Raw genomic sequence first — 19,988 nt, 5'->3', positions numbered from 1 at the left:
AAAAAAAAATACAAATAACACTATAAAAACACTAACACGTGAATTCAAATACCACTAAGTCTTGTTGTATGCTTCTACGAAAAAGGGGACAAACGTGTTTTTGTAGCGGTTGGTCCTGCAGACAGGGGGTTGTAGCTTCGACTGGGATCTGGTTCTTTGGTTAACAGGAGCATCAGGTGGGAGGATCAGTCTGTGATGGGGCGAAGAAAGCAGTGACTTGCCGAGGGACATGATCAGTGATAATCGTCTGTCGCTGAGAGATTCAAGGTTCAGTTCTTGCAAGAGTTTGTTGTTGTCGTCACTTCTGTTACCAACGATTATGTTAACAGCTCGTTTCTGCAAAGATTCAAGGTCATCGCAAAGGTAGTGGGTGCTCTGGACAAAAGGTCCCCAGACAGCGACGGCATATTCGAGTAGAGGTCTCACATACGTAATATAGGCATTTTTTAGGCTTTGAGTGTCGCAGCCAAACCTGCGCATCAGGACTAGGATCTGAAATGATGCATTGCCAGCCTTAATAACCTTCTCCACGTGTTCAGTGAATGTGCAGTCCATCGATAATGTGACTCCGAGGATTTTTGCAGATGGAACAACAGGGAAAGGGACTTGCGGGAATTCCAGATCACGTTTTAAGGGGCAAAACCTGAGGATCATTGATTTATCTGCATTCAGTGTCAACTTGTAACGTTCACAGTCCTCAGAGAAGGATGCCAGAAGGGTCTCGCTGAACTGACGTTCGATTACATCTTCTCTGACGAGGTATTTGAGGACAAATGATAAATCGTCGACGAATTTGAGTCGCTCTTCGAAATTCTGAAGGAAGAAGTTGATGAGGGAGATAAATATGAAACCAGCAAGTCTTGTACCCTGAGGGGCTCCACAGGTAAGTTTAGACCAGTATGAGATCAAGTCACCTTCAAACAATGGAAATACACACTGCATTCTGTCCTGAAGGAAGCTCATCACTAATGCAAGAGACCCCTTCTGTGCGCCCATTGCTCGCATATTTTTTGCTGCCGTAAGATGGCAAATCAGGTCAAATGCCTTCCTGAAATCGGTGAGAGCTAGGTCGATGAAGGTACTGCCCTTGTCAAGCCACTTAAAGATAATGTCAACTAGGCGCACGAGGTATATCGAGGTATTGCAACCTTTGAGGCCGCCATACTGGTAACGGTCTGTTTTCCCGCGTTTTCTTGAGCAATTCACGCAGGATGAATGACTCGGTGACTTTTGCAAAGGTAGATGTGATTGATATCGGTCGTAACTCGTTGCAACATTTGGGTGTTTTAGTCTTCGGTATAACACGCACAAATGCGCGTTTCCAGCACGACGGCAAAGTTGACTGGGCGAAACATTCGCTGATGATGTGTCCAAGTGGCTTGGCCAGGAAAAGAGAGAACTCTCGTATTAACCTTATAGGCAGCTCTTCATGAAAAGAGCTACTGGATGGACACAACTTGTTCAGCTCTTTGAAAACTTGATACTCAACTATTTCGATTTCACCTTCGTCAGGGCATATTGACAGTAGATTCTCTATTTCAGTGTTAGTTGGGGCAGGAAAGGATGTACAAATATCAGTAAAGTAATTGTTGACGTCATTTGCACTCACGAGTGACCCATCATCGTTCAGAATACGGATACTGGATGATACTGTTTTTCCAGCAATCTGCCTCACTAGACGGTGCCATTTACGGGGATCCTTTTTTATTTCAGGGTCCGAAAGGGATTTTCCGAAGGACTTTCTTGCCTCGCGACAAAGGCTAACTATTTTGTTTCTTAATAATCGTAACGACGTTGTGTCACCACTTGACTGCCTTACAGTGTTTTTTTCGCGAATCAGCTGTTTTATTTTTGGAGTGATCCAGGGCTTGTCAGATTTGCTCACAACAAATTGCTTTTCCGGGAAAACTTCTAAGCATTTGTCATAGAGTAGGGACTGAAATATTTCTGCTTTTCTGTTGACATCGCTTTCGTTGTATACTTCGCTGAAGCAGTGAGTACCGACCCACATTCCGTACGTATTAATAGCAGACTTCGTGATAGGTCTCCGGAGTACTTTTATTTTCTTAAGCTTCCTGATTTCACTTTTTGCCTTCATCAGCAGAGTGTGATGGTCCGATTTGCCCAATAGCCCGTTCGAAGACACGTCTTTGTAATATGGAGCAAGGTTTGTAAGAATAAGGTCAAGGGTGCTCCCGGTCACATGGGTGGGTATCTTGACCACTTGTGACATACCCAGCGTATTGGCAAGCCATTGTTTCTTTGTTTGGTTGAAGTCACCAGCTATTATGAAGCCCGGGCGGCTATACCGCTGACGTAATGTGTCTAACGTAGACTGAAGGTAGGATACCAACAGCCGTCTGTTTTTGGCGCTTTCAGGATAGTAGATACTTGCAATAATGATGCAAGAGACATCTCGTGGTAAATGTTTTGGCTTGCATAATGCCCAGATCGTTTCATGGTTAGGGTCATTGAAGTTATCTAAATATTTGCAGGGGATATCATCGCGTACATACAGGGCAACACCTCCGCCAATCCTGTCTGTTCTAGTGTTCAAGAAAACCTTGTAACCAGCTATCCTTCAACTTGTTTCGTCGAGCTGCCATGTTTCAGTAATTGTGGCGATGTGGATGTTATTCTGACGTAGAATGACATCTAACTCATCCATTTTATTCGTTAGTGAGCGGACGTTGCTCAGAAGGAAGTTTGGAAGTTGGTGTTTACAAGAGAGAACCTGCGGTGATAATACTGGAGGACAATCAGACCCGAACTCATTGGTAGGAGTATTGTTGTCAGGAATCAGCCTGGGCGGTAGGCTCACGCGTGGGATTGAGACTAAACAACTCTCACGCTTAGGCTTTTGGCTGTCCAATCGTCCGTAGGTGACTAACACATCAATCTTAAATTTCTTTCTGCCACCTCTGCGTCCTCTTCTTGTTCGCTTGCGCACGACGGGAACGTCATCTATATTTTTATAAATTCTCAGTGTGACGAGTGTGGCTATGACAGATGGCGCCAAAACAGCAAAAGAAATGAAAGTACCTTTTTTGCATTGATCAATCCAGTTTTCAGCACCTCAGTCACAAAGAATAGCACTATTAATACAGTTTTGATTAATATCACTTTCATCGCAAAGGGAGGAGTATTTCAAGGCACTGAACAAGTTAAACTAGAATAGAATGACTTGCAGCCTCAACGGCGCGAGAGCCATCTATCATTTTACTTCCGCCTGAAGCCTATTCCAGACTTCAGGGCCAATATACCTAATAGAAAACTTAGATCTGGTAGTAATTGGAACCGGCGTTCGAACCAATTCCAGATTTTTAGTTTCATAACTATGTTCCCTTTCATTATGAAACTCCAAAAAACATACAGGTAACAAATTTGAAAGAATTTATGCATAAAGAAACTTACATAAAATTCAACCAAGCCAAAAAATGGTAAAGTTTCCAATTGGTGATACCTAGATCTTACCAAAATGTAGAACAAATCATTGGTCAAAACTCTTGCAGCTTTATTTTGTAACACACGGAGCGGATATAAATGGCTAGAGAACGTCGACGACTGTAATACACTACAAAAAATATGGATGAATAAGAGAAAAATACAACATTCTAATAATATTTTTTGGAAAAAACTCTTCAGCTTCCGCAGAATTCCAACATTTTTGGCTAATTTAGTTCTTATAAATGCAATATTATCTTTAAAACTTAGACATTCATCTACCATGACACCAAGATGCTTTACAATACTTTTTATACTTCCATTTTCTAACTCAATTTTTTCCATCCATGGATAGTAATTTGCACTTCTGCCATATAACATTAACATTGTTTTATTTTTTTCACTCGCATCCACCTCTCAATTATCACCATTCCTTGTTTCATGCCATTTTTCAAATCCGCTTCTGTTTTTGCCGCCATTGTAAACTGGGTATCATCAGTAAAACTTGGAAGTATGGCTCGCACCAGACCATCATTGTACCTTGGCGTTGATATCTGTTTGAGGCATCCATTTAGGAAGAAAGATATTTTATTTTAAAGAAATGAGAGGTCCTAAGACGGAATAAAATTCATTTGAATTGAAAATGAAAATAAAAAACATGACGATGGAATTTTTTATAATGCTCATTAAAATGAAATGAGAATGTTGCAATGTTTTCTTCTTAACCTTCCCTATCTTAATGAAGAATACTGCTTGTTGTTATATTTTATTTGGATTTTAATCATAAATGGAAAGGCAGGATGGTCTAAGAATGTTTTAGTTTTTTGTCTGTTTTAATGCATGTATACTTATCCTTCTTTCCAATATTAGCCAGAACTCAGCGCCTCTGCCATCTTCAACCAAATAGTAGCCAAGAGACTCCGTCATTTCCGAGAATGCAGAGCTATCTATCGGAGCTATTTTCTGCTGCTGGAGAGTCGACATCAAATATTACAGAAATCAGTGAGGACGTCATGAGTAGAATTCAAAATCCATCTGAAGGCTCCATTAGCACTGTAAGTTTCAGTTTTTATTTTTTGTTGAATTTTCTGAGTTTTTTTTAGGATCCCAGATTCCTAAAAATCTTAGAAAATCCAGAAATTCCTGAAATTCCAGAAAATCCAGAAATCTTAGAAATTCCTAAAAATCCAGGCTCTGTTCCAATACTGCTTTGGTGCCGACCTAGTCTGTTGACGAAAATTCCAATAATCTTGGTAAAACTTTATATTTTTATTTAAATATTTATATAGAGGAACAATATACTAAAAACTATGAAAAATATAAAATTTGTTGATTTTGTCATAAATCTTAGATTCGTGACAAAATCCCTGGCGAAATTTGTATTTATACAGGGAGAAAAAAAAAATAAACAAAATCTATTCAAAATTCAATAAACTATTAAAACTGGCCAAAATTCTTGTAATCTTGTACAAAATTAGGTAATGACAAAAATGACCTCGATTAATAGCTCTTGCAATTAACAGTTGCTCAAAATTTTAAAGTATTTTTGTAAATTCTTGTGTAAATTTTTAAAATGAAGCACCAGGAGATTTTTTAAATGCAACAGCTTGGAGATAATGGTAGTAACAGGGACGCCTATTAGGGGGGGGGGACTGCCCGAAGGATACCCTGGAATTAAAGTGGAAGAGGTCATAAGAAAGTATATTAGGCAGTTAATCTCCATGGGAAAGAATGAAAAATGAGGCTATGAAAAATGAAGCGTTGAACAGATTGGGGTGTTGACCTAAGCGGCTTGATGCTGTGTTGGGATGATGGTGGTAGTTGCTTTAGTATTGTACAAATTAGGGTGTGTTAGCCTAAATGGCTCTAGGCTGTGATGGGCTGTTAGTGGTAAGTTTAGTAGTGTTGCATAGATTGAAGTGTGTTGGCGTAAGTGGTTCGATGCTGTGACGAGTTGTTAGTGTTAGTTGTTTTAGCATTGTGCAGATTAGGGTGTGTGGCTTGATGCTGCAATGAGTTGTTAATGGTAGTAGTAGTAGTTTTGTAGAGATTAGGGTGTGTTGGCCTAAATGGGTTGATGTTGCGTTGGGTTGTTAGCGGTAGTTGTAGCAGTATTGCACACATCAGGGTGTCGGCCTAAGTGGCTTGATACTGTAATGAGTTGTTAGTTGTAGCCGTAGTAGTAATGTGGAGATTAGTGTGTGATGACACAAGTGGCTTGATGTTGTGTTGGGGTGTTAGTAGTACCTGTAGCAGTATTGTAGAGATCAGGTTATGTTGGCCTAAGTAGCTTCATGCTGTGTGTGGGTTATTAGTGGTTGTAGTAGTATTGTAGAGACCAGGGTGTGTTGGCTCAGCGGCTTGATGCTGTGATGGGTGCTTAGTGGTAGTTGCAGTAGTATTGTACTTATCAAGGTGTGTTTGTCTAAATGGCTTGATGCTGTGATGGCTTGTCAGGGGTAGTTGTATTAGAATTGTGCAGATTAGAGTTTGTTGGCCTAAGTGGCTTCATGCTGTGTTTTTTTGTTGTTAGTGATAATTGTAGAAATATTGTTCTATTTTCTGTGTTAATCCAACTGCTTGTCCTAATTAAGTGATGAATGTTTTGGACGAGAAGATGGATGTAAGGAATGGATCGTATCCTTTTAGAAATTTAGGGACCCTGGCTCTAATCAGTTAGGCAATAGACAGCTTTCCGTGAGAAGTTTGTTAGAAATGAATAATTTAGTTTTCAGGACTTGATTTTCCTTTCTAATATTACCGGCTTCTTCTAAAAAATAATGGTTAAAATTGGAATCTATAAGTAGACTTTTATTACATTTCCTGTGCGAGTATAAAGAATTCTCAGTTAAAAATGGTGTATCCTGGTATAATTTTGTTAAAGTAAGACTCATTAAAAATAATCAATAATAAATAAAATTTTTTATGTTAAAAAACTCCTTAAAAAAATGTTAAAAATAAATAATTAAAAATAATAATACTTTTTTATGAAAAATAAAAAAAGAGAATTTTTGAATGAGCTTGTTGCTTTATTTCCTGTGAGAACTTAAGGAGCTGTCAAAACTAAGAGATGAAGATTTTTGGGAAATGGATACAAGTAGTAGATAGTGATATCTTATTCGGTCGAATGTAGTTTTAGCGATGGATTTATGCAGCTTTTTTAGAACCTGGATGAGTCAGCGGGAGGCATTTATAAACATCGAGGCCTCGGTGCCTCGGTATTTCCAAAAAAGTATTTTTTCATAAATATGGGAGATCAAGTTTTCTAGGGGGTGACACTGTCCCCCTGGATACGCTCATCGCTAATCGTATTAATATCTTTTCATATCTTCATGTGTTGTGCTTTTTTTTTTTTTTTTTTTTTTTTTTTTTTTTTTTTTTTTAGCTTTAGTATTCGTTTCACTTATGATTTAGTAATTATTTAAGGTTTCTTTTGTTTGGTATAGCTTTTTGCAAAATAAATATCTGCTTGTTATTTCTCATTGTATGTTTATATATATATAAAAAAAAAATAAAAAAAAAATCAGAAAAAATTGTTATCTAGTAATTTTATCGAACCTACGATTAATTCTTCACTTTGTGTTTTCTTTCAATACTATTACAAATTAATTATTATGATTTATTATTATGCATTATTATATACTATATTATATTATATAGTATATGTTATTTACTATAATATAATAACTATTAGAAATTACTCAGTAATAAACTTCTTCTTGCTAATACTTCGCTCAGACAGATAGGACTTTGTGAACTCTTTTAAGGCTTTTTTCCCTATATTCAGTTTGAAAATTTTTCTAGAAATTCTATAATGTTTTCCTTAGAAGAAAATACTCTAAAAACATTTAAGGTTTTTCTAACAACTTTATAGTATAAATGAATAATATATACTATTATAAGACAACCAAGGACATACAATTAAGTAATTTGATAATAAACACTAATCATCTCCCCCCTTCCCGAAAAATTAAAGTAAAATTAAATTACAGTTATTTTTTTTACCACTTCATGACATATTTACAAACCTGAACCCTGTGAAAAAATAAAATAAGTTTAAAAAAGTAAAAAAAGTGAAAAAAGTAAAAATAAAATAAAAAAAGTTAAAAAAAAATAAAGAAAAAATAAATTTAAAAAATGCAATAAAACTAATAAAAAAATAAAATTAGTGTAAAAATATTATAAAGAATATATTTTAAGAATAAAAAAAAGCTATTAATGTAGAAATAATATAAGTAGAAAAATATAAATCGTCTGCAGGAACTCAAGTGTGTCCCTAAAAAAATCTCTTCTTAAATGAAAAAGCTGCATACACCTTGCCACATTGTGCAGATCCTCAAAAACATTTCAGGTTGAAAATATCAACTGAGTCCTTAAAGCGTTTTGTCGAAATCTATGCGGGTGAACTTAATATATTATATTTTTTTGTTGCTTGGATACACATATTTATTTAGTAGTATCTAGTAAACACAGGTTTATATTTTAATAATATAAAAACTAAATTAAATTACTGTCCTTTCTGTACCACTTCATGACATATTGATAAACCTGAACAATTATCCTTTTTGAAAAAAAATATATAAAACTAATAATAAAAATGGTAATTTTTGTAATAATAAAAAATAATATAAAAAATATAACAATAAAAATAGTATAAAAAATAAAAATTAATATAAAAAAAATATAAGTTGTTCGCAGGGTCTCTGGGAACTCAAGGGGTCACCCCCAAAAAAATTAAATAATAAAGCTGCTGGCCCCGTGCTAGATTATACTACATTCTCCAAAAATTTCCAGATTAAAAATATCAATGAAATCCTTAAAGGATTTTGTAAGTAATTTCTTAGACCACACTGCCTTTACATTTACAAGTAAAACAAAATAAAAGTGTAGAAAAACAGGTATAATATCTCAAAATAATACAGTGGAAAATAACAAAAAAAGTCTTGTTTCATTAGTAAAGGTCCGAATCACCGTGTAATAGCAACAAATCAGACAAACTTTTTTTTTTGTCAATTTAGTAAAAAAAAATGGATTCATTCCTTTTATCAAGAATAAATTTCACTTTTTTTAGGGAACATTTGATGAAATTTAGTTGGTGAAGCTGATATGTATTTTCACATTATCATAAAAATGTTTATAAAATAAAGTTTATAAAATAAAGTTTAATTTATAAATTAACTTTAATTTATAAATTAATAAATTAAATTAATTAATTAACGTCAAAACTTAACAAATTTCGTCAAAAATTAACAATGCTTGTAATCCAAATCTTGGTCTTTCAAAATCAACTTTTGTTTGGTTTAATTTAGGGAAGCCAAATATGCAGACTTTTATTAGAGAATTTTTTTTTTTCTATTTTCCTCTTTCTTATTTGGGATACTATATCTGTTCGTATATACTACACTCTATACTGTGTACTCTTATTCTTCTATACTCTATACCCTTTCTTCATTTCGTTTTGTATGTAAAGAATTTTCTTGAAATCTATGCGTCTGAACTTAATATATTACTTTTTTGTAGCTTGGAAACACAGATTTATCTAGTAGAGTTGAACCTCTGGACGAAAACACGTCCGAAACAGTCACAATTGACGATACTGCAACTCAAATAAATGGGACTGAAGCTCTTCTGGATATGAATTAAAGTTGTTCCGGAGGTGAAGCTCTTTTGACGACGATTTTAACTACAGTATAGTTTTTATATAATTTCTCTATTCGTTTGATATTGCGTATTTTGACTTCTTTCCATGGATTTAAGAATTTTCTCTTTCCATGGATTTAAGAAATGGACAGCAAATTTCCATGGATTTAAGAATTTTCTCAAATAGTTTCTCTTTAAGTGTGAATTTATATAAATTAGAAAGCAAACAAAATAAAATATTTCCGCAAAATTTAATGTATTTAAAAATTTCTCCTCAAAGAAGCAAATATAGTCGTAAAACGTTGCCAAAATTCGGTAAAATTCAAACTTCTCTTAAACTTGTTGACTATAGTGCAGTTTGTTGCGTGGTTTTCTATTCTTTTGAGTTAATTTCGTATTTTGACTTTTTGTATGAATTTAAGAATTTTTCGATAATTTCTCTTTTTATATGAATTGAAGGTCTTTTGATTAAGATTTTAACTATGGTTCAGTTTTTGATATAATTTTTATATTCTTTTGAGGTTACTATATACTTTGACTTTTTTATATGAATTTAAAAATTTTCCTTTTATGGAATAATTTTCGAATAACTTCTCTTTTCATCAGAATCAAAGCTATTCTGGTGAAGATTTTAACTGAGGAAGAATTCTTTGTATAATTTCCATACTCTTTTGAGATAATTACGTATTTTGACTTTTTTGTAAGAATTTAAGAATTTTTTTTCTGTTGAATAGTTTTCGAATATTTTTGCTTTTTATATTATTTGAAGCACTTCTGATAAAGATTTTAGCTCTAGTATAGTATAGTTTTTTTTATAAAATTTCCCTATTCTTTTGAGATAGTTACATATTCTGACTTTTTTGTATGAATTTTAAGAATTTTCTTTTTGTGGAACAATTTTCAAATAATTTTTTTTTTTACTTGAATGCTCTTATGGTAAAATTTTTACTTATAATTGAATTCTCTTTGTGCGTAGAACATTAAAATATTTCGTATATCTAATTATTGAATATACTCCAATATTAAAGTATGTTAATGCAAATTGGACAATTAAAATAGTTGATAATTAGATAAATTATTTAATAGTATTTAATATATATTTAATGATAATTTAAAAAAACTTAATTATGATAATTAAACAATTATAATTGTCCTTAATTAAGATTTTTAATTTTTATATCGTTTCTTAGTTTCAGTGGTATAGAGCATGTCCTGTATGTATGGTATGTATGTATGCACATGCATATATGTACATGGTCTGTATGTGGATGCGTGTGGTATACAACTCAAGAAACCAAAAATAAAGTCATAAAAACAAAAATTAATATGCTCAAAAACCGTTACAAACACGAGCAAACGTTCCCATAACGCAATAGCACAACGTAGTCGACCTGCATATGGTATGTTCATTTGACATAATTGGTTACACTAGCAGAAATGAAATCAAGGCGTGAAATTCACACCAAAAATCAAGAAGTCCCCAGTACTTCAAAACAGTGACTAGTTGGCCAAAGGACTGGAGATGACCATACATAAGACTAAATCACTTATACATGACAAAATTTTCAAGTTTCAATGCTTGTACCTTGGGATTTTTTATGTAATTTTTTTTCCAATTTTTTTCGACGGCAATATCCCAGCGCTTCGTGCTTTGTCTTTTTGCTACTTAAAATTTTTACTGTTTTTGTCACTGTTGCTTAAGAACAAAAAGTGTACAGAATTTTAATGCTTTAGATCAGGCCTTCTTAAACTGTGGATGGCGAACTCCAAATGGGGTCACGTAACATAATTCTGGGGTCGCAAGAGATTTTGATCACCCCGGACCACAAAGGGCACCCCGGACCACAAAGGGCACCCCGGACCCCAAAGGCCCTCCCCCGGTCCTCAAAGGGCCCCCCTGGCCCCAAAGGGCCCCCCTCCCTCTTCCTCCCTCCTCCCCCTTCCCCTCCTCCTCCTCCTCCTCCTCCTCCTCCTCCTCCTCCCTCCTCCCTCCTCCTCCCACCTCCCCTCCCCTCATCCCTCCTCCTCCTCCTCCCACCTCCCCCCCCCTCCCCTCCCCTATTTTTTATACTTTTTTTGTGCATTGAGACACAGAAGGGACATCCCTCCCCCAAGGGTCCCCCAAACACCCTCCCCGGGCCCCCCCCCCAAAGAGTTCCCCTCTCCATTTTTTTTTTAATACTTTTTTATGGCGTGATTATATCTTTTCTGAACAAGTTCCATTCATAATGTCATTCCTAAACCCATTTTCCAACCTCAAAGAGTCCCCTCCCCAATTTGTAAATACTTTCTTGAATTTTTTAACATGGTATTTTTTTAACTTTTTTACGTATCTTAAAATGACATGAAATATGCTTACGGTTCTACCAATCATACTCTGCGCTTGTTCATGGACACGACGTGGCTTTCCCACTGGTACTCCATGGCAGTTTATCGACACTACCTAGTTTATTGCATGCATTAAATCAGTATTTTTTACGCAGTGGAAGGATAAACACACAATTCATATATGTAAAAAAAGTGAGGATCAATTATTCGACGAATGTATGTGCACATGAAAAAATCATTGTCGTATTGAATGCTGACAAGGAGAAATACCTGAACTATGAAACGAGTGCAATCGGTAACACCCTTGGAAATGGATGCATGCGTTGTCATGACAGCGAGAAGTTAGATTTCTTTGGAGTACCCAAGAATTTCAATCGTGTAAACGGTGGATATTCAAGAGTATCATTACCAGAGAAATTAGTGCTCAAAGAGACTGCAAACTTAAAAATAATTGTCGATGATCGGGGACAACTCCTTGCTACGGCTTCTGGTAACAAATTACCTGTTGATAAATCCTATCATCCTCTTTCAGGTATTAGTATTTTAAAGAGAACAAGAAGAAGACAAGCATACTCCTGCACCAACATCATAAATCATATCTTGTCAATGTGTCAAAACTGCCATCTATGTAAAAATAATGTGACAATAGACAGTGAAATCGCAGGCAGAATAAAAAGGACATTAGCAGACAATATCATCAATGAATATAAAGATGAATTGACGGAAAGTGAAGCGCAAGTGTACTAATAATGTGTAATAATGTATTTAACGTATTTTTATATTAATATTCTACATGTCATCATTTCATTAAAAATATTTTATGCATTATTTTGTTAAGTGTTCATTATTTTTAGGGTTTGGCAGAACGTTAACGTTCAGAATATCTATTAAAAAGGTCAGAGATGAAATAAAAAGAATTTTTAGAGATAGAGATGCTACTAGCAGACTCAATTTTTCACGGAAGATAAAAAAGTTCAAGTTCTCGTCGGAATTTTATCAAAGAACACAATTCATTTCTAATTTCTACAGAGAAAATAAAAATCTTCCAATTCAGTTCTTTATTTCACAAAGACATAAAGAAATTTAAAGTTCAATTCCAAATTTTTCGGTGGAAGATAGAAAAAGTAATACCATACTTGTGAATATTTTCATGGCAGATAAAAAGTTCTAGTTCAATTTAAAATTTTCTCAACGAAGTGAAGAAAAGTTCAAGTTCTCTTCTGAACTTTACCAAAGAACACTCTTCAATTCTAATTTCCACAGAGAAAACAAAAATCTTCCACTTCAGTTCTTTATTTCACAAAGACATAAAGAAATTTAAAGTTCAATTCTAATTTTTCGGCGTCAGATAGGAAAAGTTATGCTATGATTTTGATTATTTTCTATGAAGGTAAAAAGTTCTAGTTCATTTTAAAATTTTCTCAACGAAGTGAAGAAAAGTTCAAGTTCTCTTCGGAATTTTACCAAAGAACACACTTTAATTCTAATTTCTCCAGAGAAAGCTAAAATCTTCCACTTCAGTTCTTTATTTCACAAAGAGATAAAGAAATTTAAAGTACAGTTCTAATTTTTCTGTTTGAAGATAGAAAAAGTAACACCATACTTATGAATATTTTCATGGAAGATAAGATGTTAAAATTCAATTTTAAATTTTCTCAACAAAGTGAAGAAAAATTCCAGTTCTCTTCTGAATTTTACCAAAGAACGCACTACAATTCTAATTTCGATAGAGAAAACAAAAATCTTCCACTTCAGTTCTTTATTTCACAAAGACATAACGAAATTTAAAGTTCTATTCTAATTTTTCGGTGGTAGATAGGAAAAACAATACCCTACTTGTGAATATTTTCACGGAAGATAAAAAGTTCTAGTTCATTTTGAAAAATTTTCTCAACGAAGTCAAGGAAAGTTCAAGTTCTCTTCGGAATTTTACCAAAGAACACGCTACAATTCTAATTTCTCCAGAGAAAACAAAAATCTTTCACTTCAGTTCTTTATTTCACAAAGACATAAAGAAATTTAAAGTTCTATTCTAATTTTCGGTTGGAAGATAGGAAAAGTAATACCCTACTTGTGAATATTTTCACGGAAGATAAAAAGTTCTAATTCAATTTAAAATTTTCTCAACAAAGTGAAGAAAAATTCCAGTTCTCTTCTGAATTTTACCAATGAATGCACTTCAATTCTAATTTCGACAGTGAAAACAAAAATCTTCCACTTCAGTTCTTTATTTCACAAAGACATAAAGAAATTTAAAGTTCTATTCTAATTTTTCGGTGGTAGATAGGAAAAGCAATACCGTACTCGTGAATATTTTCACGGAAGATAAAAAGTTTTAGTTCATTTTTAAATTTTCTCAACGAAGTGAAGAAAAGTTCAAGTTCTCTTCGGAATTTTACCAAAGAACACGCTACAATTCTAATTTCTCCAGAGAAAACAAAAATCTTTCACTTCAGTTCTTTATTTCACAAAGACATAAAGAAATTTAAAGTTCTATTCTAATTTTTCGGTTGGAAGATAGAAAAAGTAATATCATACTTGTGAATATTTTCATGGAAGATAAAAAGTTCTAGTTCAATTTAAAATTTTCTCAACGAAGTCAAGGAAAATTCAAGTTCTCTTCTGAATTTTACCAAAGAACAAACTTCAATTCTAATTTCGCCAGAGAAAACAAAAATCTTCCACTTGAGTTGTTTATTTCACAAAGACATAAAGAAATTTAAAGTTCAATTCTAAATTTTTTTCGAAGGAAGATAGAAAAAGCAATACCATACTTATGATTATTTTCACGGAAAATAGAAAGTTTTAGTTTAATTTAAAATTTTCTCAACGAAGTGAAGAAAAGTTCAAGTTCTCTTCTGAGATTTACCAAAGAACACGCTTCAACTCTAATTTCACACAGAGAAAACATAAATCTTCCACGCCATTTTTAAGTTCACCAAGACATGAAAAATTTAAAGTTCAATTCTAATTTTTCGGTGGCAGATAGGAAAAGTTATACTAGGATTTTGATTATTTTCTATGAAGGTAAAAAGTTCTAGTTCATTTTTAATTTTCTCAACGAAGTGAAGAAAAGTTCAAGTTCTCTTCTGAATTTTACCAAAGAACACACTATAATTCTAATTTCTCCAGAGAAAACAAAAATCTTCCGCTTCAGTTGTTTATTTCACAAAGACATAAAGAAATTTAAAGTTCAATTCTAAATTTTTCGGTGGTAGATAGGAAAAGCAATACCTTAATTGTGAAATATTTTAACGGAAGATAAAAAGTTCTAGTTAAATTTAAAATTTTCTCAACGAAGTCAAGAAAAGTTCAAGTTTTATCTTCTGAATTTTACGAAATAACACGCTACAATTCTAATTTCTCCAGAGAAAACAAAAATCTACCACTTCAGTTCTTTTATTTCACAATTACATAAAGAAATTTAAAGCTCAATTCTAATTTTTCGGTGGTAGATAGGAAAAGCAATACCATACATGTGAATATTTTCATGGAAGATAAAAAGTTCTAATTAAATTTAAAATTTTCTCAACGAAGTCAAGGAAAGTTCAAGTTCTCATCGGAATTTTAACAAAGAACACACTACAATTCTAATTTCTCCAGAGAAAAAAAAAATCTTCCACTTCAGTTCTTTATTTCACAAAGACATGAAGAAATTTAAAGTTCAATTCTAATTTTTCGGTTGGAAGATAGAAAAAGCAATACCATACTTGTGAATATTTTCACGGAAAATAAAAAGTTCTAGTTTAATTTAAAATTTTCTCAACGACGTGAAGAAAAGTTCAGGTTCTCTTCTGAATTTTATCAAAGAACGCACTTCAATTCTAATTTCGCCAGAGAAAACATAAATCTTCCACGTCATTTTTAAGTTCACAAAGAGATAAAGACATTTAAAGTTCAATTCTAATTTTTCGGTGGCAGATAGGAAAAGCTATACTATGATTTTGATTATTTTCTATGAAGGTAAAAAAGTTCTAGTTCATTTTTTAATTTTCTCAACGAAGTGAAGAAAAGTTCAAGTTCTCTTCGGAATTTTACCAAAGAACACACTTTAATTCTAATGTCTCCAGAGAAAACAAAAATCTTCCACTTCATTTGTTTATTTCACAAAGACATAAAGAAATTTAAAGTTCAATTATAAATTTTTCTTTGGTAGATAGGAAAAGCAATACCGTACTTCTGAATATTTTCCTGGAAGATAAAAAGTTATAGTTCAATTTAAAATTTTCTCAACGAAGTCATGGAAAGTTCAAGTTTTCTACTGAATTTTACCAAAGAACACAATACAATACTAATTTCTCCAGATAAAATAAAAATCTTCCACATAATTTCTTTATTTCACAATGACAAAGAAATTTAAAGTTCAATTCTAAATTTTTCGGAGGCCGATAGAAAATGTAATACCACACTGGTGAATATTTTCCCGGAAGATCAAAAGTTCTAGTTCAATTTAAATTTTCTCAACGAAGTGAAGAAAAATTCAAGTTCTCTTCTGAATTTTACCAAAGAACACACTTCAATTCTAATTTCGCCAGAGAAAATAAAAATCTTCCAATTCAGTTCTTTATTACACAAAGACATAAAGAAATTTAAAGTTCAATTCTAATTTATTTGGTGGAAGATAGAAAAAGTAATAACATACTTGTGAATATTTTCCCGGAAGATAAAAAGTTATAGTTCAATTTAAAATTTTCTCAACGAAGTGAAGAAAAGTTCAAGTTATCCTCTGAACTCTACCAAAGAACACACTTCAATTATAATTTCTACAGAGAAAACAAAATCTTCCACTTCAGTTCTGTATTTCACAAAGGCATAAAGAAATTTAAAGTTCAATTCTAAATTTTTCGGTGAGAGATAGAAAAATTAATATCATACTCGTGAATATTTTCACCGAAGATAAATACCATACAGGTAAATATTTTCCCGGAAGATAAAAAGTTCTAGTTCAATTTTAAATTTGCTCAACGAAGTCAAGGAAAGTTCAAGTTCTCTAATGAATTTTACCAAAGAACACGCTTCAATTATAATTTCCCCAGAGAAAAAAAAAATCTTCCACTTCAGTTCTTTATTTCACAAAGACATAAAGAAATTTAAAGTTCAATTCTAATTTTTCTGTGGAATATAGAAAAAGTAATATCATACTTGCGAATATTTTCACAGAAGATAAATACCATACATGTAAATATTTTCTCTGAAGATAAAAATTTCTAGTTCAATTTTAAATTTTCACAACGAAGTGAAGAAAAGCTCAAGTTCTCTTCTGAATTTTCTTAAAGAAGTGAAAAAAGTTTGCCCAATTCTGAATTTTACCAATGAAAATGAAAAAGCTCCCACTTCAGTTCTTAATTTCTCAAACTATGTTAAGTTAGGTTAGGTTAGCCCACGTACGCGTCACTTAGGTTAGCTTAGGTTAGGTGAGAGACAGGAAAAAAGTTAGGTGTATGATTAGGTTAGGTTAGGTTAGATTAAGTTAGCTTAGGTTCGATTAAGTTAGTTTAGGTTAAGTGTGGTTAGGCTAGGTTAGCCTACTAACGCGCGCGAACGTAGGCTAACCTAGCCTAACCTAACTTAACCTAACCTAACTCATGGGTCCGGGGTGCCCTTTGTGTTATCAAAGTTTAATCATAACGCATGTCCGTTATATACAAAATCTCAAGGGCGAATGAAAATCACTCCTTTTATTCGAATCCAATTACTAATTAAGTTATCGTATATGGAATAACCTCCGCTCTCTGTGATTGGCCCTAAAAAATGGGTATTTCCTCAAAAACCAGTCTGCTTGCGTTATACAATCTCAATTATACTTTCAAAACATGTTTTATCACTTTGCTTGGAAAGGTACCAAGGGACATAGGTGTGAGAGGATACTCACTCTCTTTGAAAAGGTGTAGAGCTTCAAGCAAATAGCATGGGAATTCCTATACGTCCCAGTAAAGTATAAGGACATGTAAGGGGGTACTCACTCTCTTTGAAAAGGTGTAGAGCTTCCATAGAAATGTTTTCCTATAGCTTCCATAGAATTCCATAGATGCATTCTACTAACAATGGGCAAAGTTTATAACTTCTAGCCCTTCCCCCGGGAACTGTGAGGGATTAAGTCATCCTCAAGACATATTTATTACATTTTCGACTATGCTGAACAAAATGGCTATCTCAAAATTTTTATTTGGTGACTTTGGGAGAAAACGAGCTTGGGAGGGGGCCAAATTGCCCTCCAATTTTTTGTCACTTAAAAAGAGCACTAGAACTTTGAATTTCTGTTCAAATGAGCCCTCTTACGATATTCTAGGACTCTAGGATCGATGGATCACCCCTGGAAAAAAAATAAAATAAACACGCATCCGTGATCTTTCTTCTGACAAAAAATACAAAATTCCACATTTTTGCAGATAGGAGCTTGAAACCTCTGCAATTGGGTTTTCTGATACGCTGAATCTGATGGTGTGATTTTCATTAAAGTTCTATGACATATTGGGGGTGTTTTCTCCTTTTTTCGAAAATAAGGCAAATTTTCTCAGGCTTGTAACTTTTCATGGGTAACACTAAACTTAATGAAACTTATATATTTGAAATCAGCATTTAAATCTGATTCTCTTTATTTATCTATGGGTACCAAAATTTCAGTTTTTAGAGTTTCGGTTACTATTGAGCCGGGTTGCTCCATACTTACATTTAGTTACAATGAATTGTTTGACTAACGTAAATAGTAATATTTGTGGGTAGGGGCAATTGCGGGTGGGGAACTCGTAACTGATTCAAGGTCTAAAGCTATGATATAGGTTTGATACATTAATAAACATTTATTGTTGTCAGATATTAAATAATCGTCCCATTGTTTATATTCGAGTCTCGATGAAATTCGATGAAACTCATAGATGCGACACTGGTACAGTTCAGGTATCATGCAATATTGCAAACTCCAGGAATGAACAACGAGGTGATCTTATTTCTCATCTTAGTTCGGAAGATGAAAATTTTGCAGGTATTGAGAATGTGGGTAAAAGGTCAGTAAAACGCCTAGGAAAACTACTGTACCAACAGAAGTTAATGGGACGAATGATTACAAGATAGAGAACTGAAAATATTAATTACCCGGTGCCCTCTTGATTCGAAGTCGGCGTACTGCAAATATTGAAAAAAACCCCTGAAAGAGAGCGTGTCTGTTCTTAAGAAACATGCTACATTCCGAAGTCAAGTGAAAAGTATGAACGCAACCAAAAAAGAAATTCATCTATATCTCTTCCCTTTTGCTATTTCTGCAAAACAACTGCACGCAAACAAAGCTACAAATGCGGAACAACGTTTAGCCATCTACTTCCCTGTCAAAGACCTTCCTGTTTTGAAAATGAACTCCCTGAAAAATCTTGTAAAGTCTACTTTCAGTGACTCGGAAATTGCGTCTTGTATCAAGATCAAGAGAACCAAAGCAACTACCATAATCTCCACTGTTACTTCTTCATAAGAAAAAAAATTCATATCGATGGACCTGAATAACGAATTTTTTTCTCTGATTGCCGACGAGTCGACAGATCGCTCGACAAAAAAGAGCTTTGTATTGATAACAAAGAATGTAAATGAAAACAAGGAAGTACAGTAAGAATTTCTGGGGTTGCTGCAGGTGGATGATGCAAGTGGGGAGGGCCAGAGGAAACTGATCACTGATTATTTGATCGCAATTAATGTACCAATTTCCAACTTAATTGGCATAGGACTTGACAATGCTTCTGTATATATGGGCAAAGACAAAGTTTTAGACATCTTTTTAGCACACGAAGTACCTCGACTGCTTATGCTTGGTTGTACTTGCCACAACACTGCACTATGTGCTTCCACGGGAGCGAAACCAATCCCGGATAAATTGGAAAGCTTTTTGCGGGATTTAATTGAATTTGTTATGAATAGCCCTAAGAGAAAGGATGAACTAGCAGAATATCAGGAATTTGCCGATTTTCCGAATCACCGACTGCTCTCCATATGTGGTGTTCGCTGGCTCTCTCTTCTCTCTGCTGTAGCGCATGAGCTTGAACAGTGGAGAGCGTTGCTCCTTTTTTTCGAGGCATGCCTGAGATGGGGCTGTCAGTGAGAGATCCTCTATCGACAAAGCAAAGGGTATCTATGGAGCAATGTTGAGCCCAGTGTTCTGGGCATACTTGTACTTCCTGAATTATATGCTGCCAAAAATAAACAAATTCAATTTGGAATTCCAAAGCACAGTAACATACATTCATCTTCTTTTAGTCAAAGCCCGTGAGCTCTACGAGATAGTGCTTAGAGGGTTTGTCAAAACGGTTGCAATCAACCCTCAGGACGTTTTCAGAACCGTCCTAGTCCCTGAGAACTAGGTACCTGATGATATGCTTGCCTTTGCTGCAAATATAGAAGTACATTTCACTGTGTTGCCACTTAAACAAAAGGAACTCGACGCTTTCTGAGAGACAGTGAAAGTATTCTACATAGAAATATCACACTAGATACGTAAGTAGATTAACTATCGGAATGAAACACTGTCTAATTTGAGAGCTCTTGATAGTCATGAAGCAATATCTCCCGAGAGACAAATATTATCCGTTGTGCCT

General features: G+C 33.9%; 1 protein-coding gene across 1 annotated transcript in view; it reads left to right on the top strand.

Annotated features, from left to right (window-relative positions):
• LOC148949676 (serine/threonine-protein kinase 40-like) overlaps positions 1 to 10,032 on the top strand; it is a 111,223-nt gene extending 101,191 nt beyond the window's left edge. Inside the window, exons 12-13 of the mRNA XM_089092754.1 lie at positions 4,315 to 4,499; positions 8,965 to 10,032. Coding sequence (XP_088948880.1) covers positions 4,315 to 4,499; positions 8,965 to 9,087 — 308 coding nt within the window. The 3' untranslated portion in view covers positions 9,088 to 10,032. The remainder of the gene's footprint in view (positions 1 to 4,314; positions 4,500 to 8,964) is intronic.
• The last annotated feature ends 9,956 nt before the right edge of the window (positions 10,033 to 19,988 follow it).

This window comes from Artemia sp. Qi Xiang Cuo, chromosome 8 (genome assembly GCF_049724085.1).
Source record: "Artemia sp. Qi Xiang Cuo chromosome 8, ASM4972408v1, whole genome shotgun sequence".
NCBI lineage: Eukaryota > Metazoa > Arthropoda > Branchiopoda > Anostraca > Artemiidae > Artemia > Artemia sp. Qi Xiang Cuo.
This window is presented reverse-complemented; position numbering and strand designations above follow the sequence as displayed.